The sequence below is a fragment of the Phalaenopsis equestris genome, unplaced genomic scaffold (assembly GCF_001263595.1).
Source record: "Phalaenopsis equestris unplaced genomic scaffold, ASM126359v1 Scaffold001079, whole genome shotgun sequence".
NCBI classification, from domain to species: Eukaryota; Viridiplantae; Streptophyta; class Magnoliopsida; order Asparagales; family Orchidaceae; genus Phalaenopsis; species Phalaenopsis equestris.
In genome coordinates, this window is record NW_018165518.1 from 324,774 (window position 1) to 339,734 (window position 14,961).

General features: G+C 35.1%; 1 protein-coding gene across 1 annotated transcript in view; it reads right to left on the bottom strand.

Annotated features, from left to right (window-relative positions):
* The window catches only part of LOC110033001 (prolyl 4-hydroxylase 1), a 38,779-nt gene extending 27,992 nt beyond the window's left edge, over positions 1 to 10,787 (bottom strand). The window contains exons 1-2 of the mRNA XM_020736821.1: positions 10,485 to 10,787; positions 890 to 937 (exon numbers count right to left, since the gene is read on the bottom strand). Of these exons, the coding sequence (XP_020592480.1) occupies positions 890 to 937; positions 10,485 to 10,545 (109 nt within the window). The 5' untranslated portion in view covers positions 10,546 to 10,787. The remainder of the gene's footprint in view (positions 1 to 889; positions 938 to 10,484) is intronic.
* Between the last annotated feature and the right edge of the window lie 4,174 nt (positions 10,788 to 14,961).

Sequence of the window (14,961 nt, forward strand, 5' to 3'; positions counted from 1 at the left end):
TGATAATGAATTAACTTAATTGTTCTAACAAATCTCAAAATGCATGTGTTATACTAGCAATAACTTAATTACCTAAATGTAGCTATCTGCTATAGATCAAAAACAATAAAAAATCCTCATAAGAAACATCTTGCTATGTTATTATTGATGCACTAAAAAGCTGAATTCAACGCAAAGTAGATCATCATTTATGCTGATAATGAGTTAGGATGACTAGCATGGCAAGAAGAACAATAACATTTCGCTGTACAGAATGTAAATACTCTAATTACATAAACATATTCATTTCGATAGAGGTTAGCATCCACCCTTTTTTTGTTTACATCATCTCAGTTTATCGAGCAGGAAAAAGCCTATGGAACATGTTGATAATAAATCAAGTAAAAAATAACATTTTGACATTTTTGAAATATAAATTAATATATACTGATTTACAATCTAAAAAAGAAAATTAACAATAAGGGTTTAAGTTCAAAATAGTCTTTTGACTATTCATATGTCGTTAATTTAGTCTCAGACTATCACATATCGCCAATTTAGTCCCTTGATTATCTAAATTGATCCAAAATGGTCACACTAGAACTAAACTGGAATCTGGAATTGATTTGTATGATCGATTAAAATAAGATCAACTTTGTATCATAACTTCTAAATGAGAGATCATTTTTGATTAATTTTATAAACTTAAGAAATTAAATTGAAATATATTTTTTTTTTTGCTAAATTGGTCACAAATGAATTGACGGGAGACAATTTTGGGATTTGAACTATCAGAAGAATTATACTACACGCATGATAGATGCTCAAATTTACCAGTAATTAAAATAAAGAGATAAAATAGCTCTAAAAAAAATAACACGGCCACCATAGGGAGGAAATGAGCTCATACCAGAAGGCACCTCCAATCTGTGGATAAATTCTAGCTGAAATAAAGAACCTGCAAGCAGTAGATATCAACTTCTTAGCCTAAATTTTTTATATTTTAAGATAGATGTGAAGTATAAAAGGTTGATCAATGAAACATGAAGTAGGATTATATATCCCAAAACAATGCAAACAAAAAACAATTTCTAAAATGGTTAATAGAACAATGAAAACTATTCTGAAAATAAAAGGTTCGCCACTAAGCATAAAAAGTTGTTGCGATATGTATATATGGTTAATATTTGAAATAACACACTTCAGCACTCAGACATGCTGGTGACACTACTAGTCTACTACTCACCATTAACATCATGCAGAAGCACAGCAGCTAATCAATGGAAATTTTAAAACGCAATGAAATATCAACAAGACATCTAATCTGGATGAAGTATAGGTTGATAAAAAGAGTTCAACATAACTAATAGCAACAAGAAAATAGGTACATCTGAAAGAAGAATTTCATGGAACGGGCCTTGTTAACAGATAGCTCCACATCTACTAAAGTCATTTTTCTTAATTCTCAAAGTGCTATAGGCATGCCATCCATATATAGAATTACCTACAGCATACAATGCATAAAAAAATAGTAAAAACGAACTGTACATTTTCCTGTTATAATTAGTAATTAATGAAAAAGGTAGAACCACATTATACTTTGTTTTAGTGTATGATTTTGTTATTGCTAATAGTTTATTTAAGAAAAGATATGAACATATTATTAGTTATATGACTGAAATTAATAAAACACATTAACTATTCTCTTATGAAAAAAAGAGAACGTCGAGAATGTAAAGATAATAAGGTCATTCCAAGTAAAAGTTTAAGTACTCAATATCAATTATTAGTTATGGATTTGAACATGAGGAGTTGTAAGATAAATAATACAATGAAATATTGTCTTAGAATTATATGGGGGCGCCTAAAATTCACAAATAAAATTTTTTTTATAAGTAAACTTTAGGATTTCAAAATTTGGGATGCTCATGAATAAGCGAACTCTATGTGGGATAAAGTAATAAATATTATTAAACAAGTAACAAAAGATATACTTGGAGATTCAAAAGAAGAAAAAAAATTATAAATAAAATAGTGGTGATGAAATAATAATGTGCAAAAAATGATAAATTATAAGAAGTTGTGTTATGAACATTTGTTTAAATGTAAAAGCTTAGAAAACTGGGAAAAATATAAAGTGTCTCTTAGAGAATCTAAGATAACAATTTGTGAAGCTAAAAGTTCTACTTTAGTGATATTTATAATATACTAAAGAGGGTGAAAAATATTTGTATAAACTAGTCAAATAAAGAGAAAATAAAAGTAAAAATTTAATTTAAGTAAAGTGCATTAAAGATAAAAATCAAAATGTACTTTTCTTAGAGGAAGATATTCAAAAAATGTGTGTGAGTTATTTTGATAAACATGTCAATGAAGTTTTTGAAAATACGATTAAGTGATCTTAATACCGTTAATAATAATAAAACATTGTATTTTTGCTGTTATATTAGTAAAAAAAAAGAAGTCGATGAGATTTTTAAGAAAATCAAGGGTGGAAAATTAGTAGCACCTGATGATGTACTAATTGAAGTGTCGAAATATTCAGGAGATTTGACAGTTTCTAGGCTTACTAAACTCTTTAATATTATTTTAAAAGCTAATAATTTGTATGAGTGGAGGAAGAGTATTTTGGCACTCATTTTTAAAAATAAAGGGGATGCACAAGACTGCAGATTATAAATGAATTAAGTTGATGTGTGAGTAATTGAACATAGCATAAGATGTAATACAAAGATTTTTCATAATCAGTTTGGATTTATGTCGGGTGGGTTTACTATGAAAGCTATACATTTATTAGGAGGTTTGATAGAGAACTACAGAGAAAGGAGAACTATATATGATTTTTATTGATTTTGAAAAAACTTATGATAACGTTTCAAGAGAAGTCCTTTAGAGTGTTCTACAGAAGAAAGGTGTTGATATGACTTATATTCAAGTCATTACAGATATGTACAATAGAGTTGTTATTTATGTTTGATTAGAAGGAGGATTGACCAAGTATTTTCCTATTTCAATTATAGCATAGGGATCGGCTTTAAGCCCATATATTTTTTGCTTTAGCTATGGATACTCTTACTGGACATTTACAGGAGGGTGTACATTGGTGTATGCTTTTCGTTGAAGATATCCTTCTTGTAGATTAGTCTAGAGAAAGAGTTCAGAAAAACTTGAATTATGGAGGTTTACATTGGAGTCTAAAAGCCTTCGTTGGAGTAAATATAAAACTAAATACATGGAATGTAATTTTAGTAGCAGCTCAGTTGTAACTATGGGTGATCAAATCATTAAAAGGTGTGAGCATTTTAGATATCTCGGGTCTATTGTTAAAATTGATGACATTATAGATGGGGATGTTATTTGTAGAATTCAAGTTAGCTAGTTAAAGTGGAGGAATGCATGGGCCTATTGTGTGATAGAAAAACACCGCTTAAACTTAAAGGAAAATTTTATAAGATGATGGTGAGACCTGCAATGCTATATATATTTGTTTTTGTGATTTTTAGGGTTAGGTTTTGCTTTGTTTGTTTCAAGACCGTCGTCAGCATTTCCCTTTTAGGGTTGTATCCAAGGGTTCGAGTTGCTCTAGTTGTATTTCAATCCCGATTTGGTGTTTATCCTTCCTCTAACCTTCCCCATCCGTCCCTACATCATCTCTCTGCACCTTTCTTCTTTCCAATCTTATTGTCGCGCCAAAACAACCGCCCCAAACCACTGTTTGTTGCAACTGCTATCCTTCAACTGACCTTCCAGCCTTCCCTACCACTTGCTTCATTTTCCAGCATTGTTGTTGCCCTAATACAACCATCTAGTGTTGTATTTCATCACCTGCTCCCTTTCATACTTGTTGTCGCCCATCCAGAATAGCCGCCTGCTGTGTTCTCCCCCCTCCCCACTTGGCACCACCTTCCGAACCACCTAGTCTACACCCCACCACTTGGAATCCAACTAAGTCTAGTGTTGTGTCATGTTTGTTACAATTTCATATTTTCATTATGTTTTGTTGTAATTTTTTATTTGAAGTCAGTAATAATATTTATCTTTCTCTTAGTGTTTGGTTAAAGGTCGGTATCATTTGGTATTATATCGAGTATAATCCTAGTCATATCCTACGGTTACCAAAATCCACAATACCTAACCCAAACTCAACCCAAAAATTATTCCCCCTTGTTGATTTTTCAAATCAACAACCCAAACTTTTTTTCCCACCCCAAATCGGCTTCATACACCCATTTCACTTGCCAACCCTAAACCCTAGCTATATCATAGAGGAGAGACAAGTGTCGTAAGCCTTGTAGGAACTTACCATGGAAGAAATGCAGCGGAAAATCTGGTGAATTCAACAAAGGCTTGCTGAAATTGAGAAAAGGATCCATTGAGAGATCACCATCCATTGTGATTGGGAGATTCGAAGAGGAGAGAGGGAGGAAAATCCGAACCCCTCCCATAGAGATGATTCCAGTGAAGGGGATGATAGGCCATGACGATTCAAGATTCAATGTCATAAGAGATTGAGGGATGGAGTAAGTTTTGGAGAACAGGGAGACCTAAAAGTGAAGTTAGACTTACTAGAATTCGAGGAAAAATGAATCTAAATGATTTCATTGAGTGGTTACAAACCGCTAAGAAAATTTTTTAGTACAATGAGATGTCGGCCGATAGGAGAGTGAAGTTTGTTGCCATAAATCTGGAGAAGAATGTATCTTTGTGGGAAAATCTGAAGAGAGAGAGAAATTCGGATCAAGATCGCCACTTGGGAGAAGATGAATAAGAAGATGCAGAAAAAGTATCTACCATCGCACTACCGCTAGGACATGTTCTTGAAGCTCCATCACCTTCAGCAGAGAGAATTGTCAGTGGAGGAAATCATAGCAGAGTTTGAGCAGTTCATACTTAAATGTGAGCTGTCAAAGCCAGAGTACACTATCGCCAGATATTTGGGAGGCCTAAAGTCAACCATCAGCAATGTTGTCCCGCTACAATCATATCAGTCATTGAGTGGTGTTCGAACCTTGAAACTGAAGGTGAAGAAACAATAGAAGTAGATCAGAACCCGGCCTTCATTCAGACGGTCGCCCACAATAGGAGCCAGAAGAAGTACACCTTAAAAATGTGTGAAAACTATCCAGAAAGATGACAGAGTTAACTGGAGTGAGAAGAAGCCCGAGAAAAATAGTACACCCAGAATAGTGCCCGCAAATAAGTATTTCGGATGTCATGGGTTTGGATGCATAACCTCCAGTTGCCCTACTATCAGAGTTGTATCTTTCACTGAGCAGGGAGCAGTAAAATAAGTTGACAGTGGTGTTATAGACAAAAGATAATGAGGATGGGTGACAATATCAGCTCCATTTGATGTGTGAGATGCTTGTGATTCAAAGGGTCCTTCATGTTAAGGCTACAAGTGAGCAGTGGTGGCTTCGCCACTACATCTATTATACTCATTATACCGCGAAGGGAAAGATTTGCAGCCTTATCATAAATGGAGGTGGTAGTAAGAATATGACCTCTACATAGATGGTGGAAAAGTTGAGCCTCACTACTAAAAGACATTCAGGATCATAATTCCTGACTTGGTTGAAAAAAGAGAATGGGGTTAGCATTGGCAAGAGATGCACTATAAAGCTTTCTATTGGAGACCGATTGCAATATCTGATGTGGTGTGATGTTGTGCCCATGGATGTTTGTCACATGCTATTGGGAAAACCATGACAGTTTGATTGCACAACATGATTGGTTTGAGAACACCGACTCATTTACCAAGGATGGAAAGCGCATAGTTATCCTAACTTCAACTGAGTCCAAAATTCTAGGTGTTCTTGCCAACGAAGAGGCGCTAATGGGATCAATTTTAGTGATATTAGAGGGTAGTGAGACAGAAGAGCCAATATCAAGCACAAAGCAACCACTACGAAAAGAGTTTCAAAATATATTGATCGACGACTTACCACCAAGGCAATCACCATTAGGGGAGATTCAATCTGTCTTCACTTCAGAGAGGAATGAGCTAAACTTGGGCTACAATTGGAGGATTTTGCAGATTGCACTTGAGGTGAAATTCCAGTTCGGTTCAACAACGTACCCACAACTGGTTGGACAAGCAGAGTTTGTTACTTGCAATTTGGGAACCCTTCTCAGGCAATTTGGCGGATATTGCATCAAAAGGCGGGATCTAGATGCGCCTAGAGGCGCAATTGAAGACCCTCCAACCCGGGAGATTATAACATTCACATCACTTTCAACGTGATCAACCTGGCTTCATAGTATGAAGATATAGAAGCTTCGACAAATGAGGTTGAAGCTTCGACAAATGAGGTTGAAGCTCCCCCAATCTCGAAAGACTCACACCGGGTGCTTGGGGAAATGCTGAACCAATTTGGTTCAAGATTTGGGAGGGGTAAGCGGCCCCCTTAGCTCTAGAAAGTGTCCCCTAAAGGTGTGGGCCCACTCTTAGTCATCCTAGTATTATATATTTGCATTTGTGACGTTTTAAGTTTAGGTTTTGTTGTGCTTGTTTTGGGACAGCCGTCAGCATCTCCCTTTTCCCTTCTAAGGTTGTATCTAAGGGTCTAAATGGTGCTTTGAGTTTATTTCGTTCTCGATGTGGTGTTTACCCTTCATCTAACCTTCCACCCTACGGGGTCACTCTTTAGTTACCCTAGTATTATATATGTTGCTTTTTCGTGTATTAAGTCAAACTTTCATTGTGTTTTCTACTCAAGGTTTTCCCTTCTAGGACTGTATCTAAGGGCGAGTGGTGTTCCAACTGTATCTTGTTCCAGGTGATGATTATCCTCATTTTTTCCATTCTCTACAAACTCCCCTCCGCTATCACAATCGCCATACTTGTTGTAGAACACCCAGAAATAGCCCTATGAATGTTTCCATGCCAGTCACCCCTTGTCACCCTGCCTCCTCTACCCTTCCAGCAACCATCTACTAGCCGTCTTACCACTGTCCAGCCACCAGAATCCCTCTTCCCATTGACTGTTGTTCCCACACCCCCTCAGCACCCCATTTTACTTGCATCTATAGCCTAACATGCCCTAATTCTTCCTGCATCCCCATCTTACCTTCCCTTCTACAAGCCAGCCAAACACATCCCTGCCACTCCCTTCAGTAATCTCTCTCAGCTGGCCGCCATCCCACAGCAGCCCCGCCTCCCAGCTTCCACCCATCTCACCGACCACCACCTTTGGGATACACTGTAGTTGCGTTCTTTCATTTCTGTTGTTATTTTTTTTTTCTTTTAAGTGTGTTAGATCGTAATAATCAGGTTATTTTTCATTAATAATATTTGCTTTCCTATTGTTGTTTGAGTTAGCTCGGGTATCACCTCCCTATACCTTTCTTCTCTCTAACCTTGTTGTCGCTCCAGAACAGCTGCCCAAAACCACTATCTACCACAACCTCTATCATCCAACGTATCTTCCAACCATCTTAGCCACCTTCTTGCCCTTCCAGTCTTGTTTTCGCACTAATACAGTCGCCTGGTATTGTATTAATTCGTCACTTACTCTACTCCATACTTGATGCTACATCTAGAATGCCACCTATTGTGTTCTCCCCCCTCCCCACTTGACAGCACCTTCCGAAACACCTACACTCCACCTCTCCACCCGAGTCTAGTGTTGTGTGTTGTGATTAATTACTGTTTTAAAAGTTGTTTCAACTTTTGTCGTATTTTGTTATAATTTCTGATTTGAAGTCAGCAATAATATTTATAATTTCTCTCTAACCTTGTTCATTTAAACATGAAATAAATTATAGCTAACCAAAACCACTGTCTGCAGCAACCACCATGCTCCAACGTACCTTCCATCCATCTCAGTCAACTTCTTCCCCTTCCAGTTTTGCCATCACCCTAATACAGTTGCCTAGAGTTGTATTGATCCGTCACCTAATCCATTCCATACTTGTTGCCACGCATCCAGAACTGCCACTTGTTGTTTTCTCTCCCCTCCCCACTTGCCACCACCTTCTGAACCACCTACACTCCACTCCTCCACCCAGAATCCACCCAACTCTAGTGTTGTGTGTCGTGTTTTATTACAATTTCAATTTTGTGTTGTGTTTTATTATAATTACCTATTTGGAATAAGGAATAATATTTATTTTTCCCTTCGTGTTTGGTAAAACCTCGGTATCACAATATTGTTTTCTTTCATATTGAAGATTTGAAGCTTGTAAAAAATAAAAACTCTTTTTTTAGTTCATTTAAACATGAAATAAATTATGCAAGCTTCGAACAATATTTCAAAATTCCAACAATTTATGTAAAGGATAAGAGAGTGGAGAAACAAATGCATAGGTGACACTGATCTAAAATTCCTAGATGTTCTTGAAAGATCAATAAGAGAATTTGAAAGTCATAAGAGATGAGTAAATCAAAAGATTAAAGGAGACAGCTGAGAGGAAACACATTTTCAGGACCATATCAATGAAGAACGAATGTCCAGAAGAATCCTCTATTGTTCCTAATCAAGTTACAGACACATCACTTGAAAAAAATGAAGAATATAATGCCCCAAAAAAAATTCCAAGAAAAAAACAATCTCCAAAAGAATTAAATCCAAACAAAAAAGTCACCTAAGAGGTTTTAGATTGGGGCCTCATATTGTGATACAAAAGTCACATGTAGTAGCCAATGAGGTGTAAATCTCATTGCAATTTTTTAAAAAAAGCGTTGAGGCGAGTCACATATTATACAATTTTAAATCAAGTTTCGGATGTATTTAAAAATTTACAAATAGATTAAACATGCTAGTGTACCTGAGTGTTGGATAGCGAACAACTTATTGAAAACTAAGTTGAGCATAACATAAATATAAATGATAGGATGGGCTTGTAAGAAAAATAAAAAGTATGGAGAGAGATATTAGAAGATGTTTAAGAGCAGCACTTATTAAAAATAAACTATTTAAATATTAGACATTGATGATTTGAGAATATAGAACAAAACATAGCATGCAATAACAAGGCAAGTAGCCATGATTTAACATAAATGGATTCAAAAGGAAAAAAAAGATTGCCGAAGAAAAGAATGCCAGGAATTATGCAGAAAAAAAAAGCACAAATAAAGTAAGCACCTCATAGAGTGCTCAACAATACTTAATGAAAGCTGATTCATAAAATGTTACCACAAATACTTGAGGTTAAGCTAATGAAAATCCTAAGGAAAGAATGAATAGATAAAATATACATATCACCCAAACCCATAAGGTTATGTTTAGGTTTAACAGTAATAACACCTAAACCAAAATATCTAGTGAAACCATACAAGCACTTGCTTTAAAACTATTTTCCTTTTGTCCCATAGAAATGATATGACTTTATTTCACTATAACTTTCAAAAAGAAGATGTTCGCATCATTCAAATCCAACCATTTTCAATGTGATAGCTGACCTTGTTTGATGAATTCCTTATTTTTTATAATCTTACTATTTTTTACATTCAAGTCTCTATTACAGAAGATTTTTGTTGGTGTAATCATTTCTTGCATATTAAAAGATAGGAGATCGATTTACAACACCGAAACAAAATAACATTTCAAGTGCAGCTTCATTTTATGTGTATAATTTCAACTATGCTAATACTCTCACATAACCTTCTTATAATATTCTATGGTTAGACTGCAAGCCATGCATATATAAAAGCAGTCCGCGTCTTCATTTTGTCAATTTTTTTGCTTCATTTTGTAAACATGTTATTGTGATACGTTGTTTTGTACAAAATAGCATCTTCATGGCACTCACAAATAAGGACAAACAGCTATGCGTGTGTTTAGAATGGTTGTCAGCCATACAATGTACTTCACACATTTCCCGCATAACCGAATAATCCAAGACTGTGGTAAGTTAGGTCTTTACAAAACAAAATACCTGAAAATCATTCCTATAAATCACATTGTTTCAGATTTTGATCCTCACCTCTCAGTCTAACTTCCTAAGTTACAGCATAGCAGCATAGGAAACAATGATGAGCTCTAACCCCTTACATAAATAAGACAAATGTAGAACAACAAGCCAAATTGCATGATTTCTTAATTGGTGGCATGGGCTTAACAAAACCATAAATAAACATATTCATCATAACCATAGCATCATTCACTAATCACCAACCAGTTCCAAATTACAACAGAAAATTCCAAGAAAACCATACAAAAATGCATCAATACACATGCCACTCTACCAAATCAAGTCCATCCCCTAATATCTACTACTCTCCTCCACCCAACACAGTACTAAAAAGCAAACAATCACAGTACAACTTCTATTCATAATACCCCGAATGCATTTACACAGCGGAAGAATTCTGGATTTCAAAAAACCGATCAATTTAAACACAAACAGAGCAAATTCAAAGAATCTAATTAATAGAACACAACAACGCTGCAAGAAAGACTACACAGCAGGATTAGATGACATGTTCTCGTTCTCCTCTGCAAAACCTATGATCTAATTTTGCAAAAAGAAGAAAGAAATCTAAACTAGACGGAAGACCTAACCGATGATCATTCCTATGGTGACCAAAGTGAGCAACCCCAAGATGAACTTGCTCCGGCCCATGCCTCCTCCCTCTTCCTCTTGTTACTCGCTGCTCTGCCTTCTGTATTCCACCAGAAGCCCTTTTCTCGCTGGATTTGCAGGAATGAAAGTAAAGAGATGGGAATTCAACGGAGAGACGGAGGTAGTGCGTGCAACGGCAGCCAAAATCCCCCTGAAGTCTAACGGCGAGAAAAGGGAAAACCGCTTTGCGCTCATTAAGAAGAAATTTATTAGTCAACTTCGGAATTGGAGGGTTTCACACACTTCATTCATAACGCTCGAAAGAGTTATTTGCATATGACATTAAATAAATTGTTATTTTAATTTAAAAAAGTGAAATACACCTATATGTAAATAATTAAAGTTTAGGTGTTAGAATGTAAATGCATAGAAAGTATGTGCTATGCATGTAAATCTTCCTTTTTTATTTCCTTTAGCAATAAATGAGTTAGTCAAAGTAAGTGTAAATATAAGAAATTTTGATTTTTTTATTGTTTTAATTTTGATGATATATGTGTAATTTTTAATATGTTGTAAGCATGTTGTATTTGATCAATTTGAAGGAAAAATAAAGGTATTTGAATTCATAAGAACTAATTTAACCGTTTAATTAATTTGCCTAATTAAAAGTCAACTTAGTATGATAATATCTATGTATTTGAATAGATTTATGCAAATCATAAGAAGTTAGAGTATTGCAAAGTTGATAATATTTCCATAATGTTAATCAAAAGTACTAAAGAATGTGCTTTCTTATGACTTGTGAATGGATAATACAATAATGTAATAGATATTAACTATGAAAAATGTCTCGTGTAGTTGAAGAAGTGTCTTAAGATGTACTGTAGGAAATCAATCTTGTTGTTTTCTTGATGGTGAAGGAGATTATGTGACTAATAAAAGGGTTTTCAAGCATTTGTGGCTTATAGACACATAGGGGCATAAATGAGCCTAGCTCAGGCAAACTTGTTGTGTCTTGGCATTAGACTAATTTCATTGTTTTGGTGTCTCTATTTATCTTATTTTTTACATCATTCATGATTCATGAAAAAGCATGTTTTTGTTTAGCTCGTTCAAATTCAAGCCAAGTATAAGTCAAATTCAAACCAATAGAAGGAGAGTTTGAATAATTGGAAATAAATAAATAAATAACAAAATATGAAATAATTGAACAAGCTTTTATTGGTGTTTGCTTCATTGAAAAAAAAAACTCAAATTGAATGAATCAAATACAAACTTGCTAGTGGACAAACTTAAGCTATTTACAAATAACTTTATTGACATCCTTATATAAACTATACGCTGGTGGGAATCAAATAATGAAAGTGAGGAACATCGAAAGTCACACAATAGTCGGTAGTCTGTTAAGTCAATCTTTTAGTAAAATGGAAGATCAGGAGTTCAAAAAGATTGATCATAATGATTAAAGAGTGTTAGGCATTAAGGGCGATGATACACAAAGAATGACAAAAATCATTTAAATATCTTCATCTACATATCTTCATCTAAATTACACATATTAACTTCAACAAAAAATTATCGAAATAAATCTACAAATGTATCTATAAAAAATAAAATAAGTAAAAATGCTACATAAATGATGGTTTTGTCCCAAACTAAGGTTTCATCCAACCATAAATATTACAGCTAGCTTCTTCACCCTCTTCTCCAGCTATGAATGAATGTCTTCCAAACTTGTTCCTATAAATTACCACCCACCCCTCTTCCTTGGAAAACACATTCAATGAAGTGGAATCCTCCTCTTCGCACAAGTATATATTCACTAGTAGCCTCGTAACCAGCCCTTAGCCTCGCTTTTATGGGCTTCTTCACCTTCATCTCTTAAGATGATAGATTTTCCACCAATATCTCATGTTACCTCAAAGTTAAGCTTCACCTTACCATCCAATAATGCTTCCTTTTCATCTTTGCTAACCTTAGCTAGAAGGAGGCTCTCACCTCTCTAATCCCAACTACTAAAGTCTTTGAACTCAACTTGGTTTATTGTCATAAGAGTTAGTGAAATTTCATAGAAAGACCTCGATAAAGGCTCCAAATAATGGAAACTCTCTCTGATTGAATACTTGCTTGATAAACAAAAGTCCTATTGTAGAATTTGCTAAATATCATCAAGAAATGCTTAGGCCCTCAAAAGGTAATTTACAATTCATGCTTTTAAATAAGGTTTTTGCTTATCATACCTTTTCACTAAAAGGAAAGCAATGATTATCTTTTGGTAAACCCTTCATCTTAAAAAAAACCATCCCCTAACTTCAAACACGATGGAAAGGTTCAAGGTCCAAAATCTTCCTCTTTGATATTATAAACCTTCAATTATTACAAAAATTACTAGTGAAATTAATCTTTGTCGAGCTTTTGACACTCTTACAACTAAGAAGACAAACCTCACCTTTATTAATGTCCGCATCCAAGTACAAATTAACTCTCCCCTTCCTAAAGAAATCTAAACCTCTCAAAATGGCAATAGTTAAGCCAACTAACTATAATATGAGTACAAGCCTATTACTAGCTCCAGTTGTGGGTCCTTACATTTGCTATACTTGTGCCCTACAAACCCTCCAATGAACCCATCCCACCACTCTGAACTCATGGTCACAATTATAGCAATTCATGTAGAAAATCTCATATTTTATTGCCATATCAAAATGTCATAATTCCCTTGCACTCTCCTACCTATCTTCCTCCATCTATAGACGTTATTCCCCCTGCCCTTGCCCTTCTAGATCAACCTCTCCTGCTCTTTATTCTTAATATACACTCTTTTGATGCCTCCTACACTTTCTTTGACCACTCCTCTCTTAAAAACCTCACTCTGCCCTCCATGCTAACACCCTTCCCTAAATCCCCACTTTGATATATTGCCAATTATCCCAAATTTTTAGGTACTTAGCATCTCACGAGCCTTTTGCACTTATTCTCTTCCCTTTAATAGCTATATAGAATGTTTATGGGTTTTGTGGTTTGGATTGGGTTCTTAATTGTAAGTCCCCCATTTAATCTATAAATTTATACTTTTTATGTATCCTTAAAATAAGAATTAAAGCCCCCTCCTCACTAAGTCTTTATTTAAAAATACTCGTCAACACTTTTTCACTAAAAGCAGGCATAATAATTTCACTATTTATATGTACAGCCTCAATGGTTGCACGCGTGTATTTCCCACAACATAAGACCTACGAACCTCTTGGGTGATGACCAAAGGAAAATATGTTGAGATTTTCATACCTATTTTATACTGTTTTTAATGATATTGCACTTTAAAGAAAGGTATTTTTGATGTTTTGTTGCAGGAATGATGAATTATGATCAATGAAGCAAAAAGATGCAAAAATGAGCTAATTTGGAGCGAAAAGGACCAAAATTTGGAGATTTGAACTAAGGGCGCCGAGACGCCCTCGATGCCGCCGACGGCGATTTTTTCCCAAGGCTACAGGATAAAATTCTCCAGAATTCTACCGATGGCGAGCTCGGTGGTTCTGCCTACTCAAGCTTTGGATAATGCAAAATTTTGAAGGGATGCTTACACAACTCTTGGGAAAGCTCATCCACAACTTTAAAAGACTATTTTTGCCAAAAATTGGAAGAAGCTGGAAGAGGGGAGACTTAAAATTGAAGTGTAACCAAGTGTAGAGAGTGTAATTTTTAAGGAATTCTTCGAGAGATTGTAAGGGTGGAGGGAAAGTGAGAGATTTCTTCCTCCTTGCTGTTTCAAAGAGGAATTATGTGTGCTGTAAAGAAAGGAAGAGATTCAGAGGAACTTCGAGTAGTGTTCTTGGGGAGAAATTAGAGATAAATTATTTACTTTTTCTAGTTTGTATGCCTTTGATTTTCTATATGAATTCTGAGTTTTGTTGTGTTTTCCCTATGAGATATGAGTTGTTTTCTCTGTCTTTTTCCTTGTCTCGAGATTTGTGAAATGGTGATTTGAATTGGTGAAGCCATGAAAATGTCTAAGAAATTGTGATGATCTTTTCACTTTGATGATCTTTTCACTTCAATCTTAATTTACTTTCAATCTGGCTAATTGATTTGTTAAAATATGTTGAGTTTTACAACTAAGGTGAATATTACATTCAAGGTTCAGGGAGGTCAAAGCCCTTGGAAGTTTAGTGCAAATAAATAGAGAAATAATATTATCTGGCGTAGAATTGGAGATTTTAGAGTGACAGACTAAAATCCCCAATTCGGTCCTATCATTTAGGTGTTGATGTGTAGATGTTAGCCCTCAGGTAAGGGGAACGTGGGAGCTCCGAAATGAGAGCCGGTATCCTCCCAGCCTAGCAGCAGAATCAGTAACCAAGCATAGGATTAGTCAATGTTCTTTATACCTGGACCAAAGAGTAAAGAAGGTATGCTCCTATTTGACACAATATAAATTGAATTATTTCATTTTATCCATTCACTATAATTTCTTGA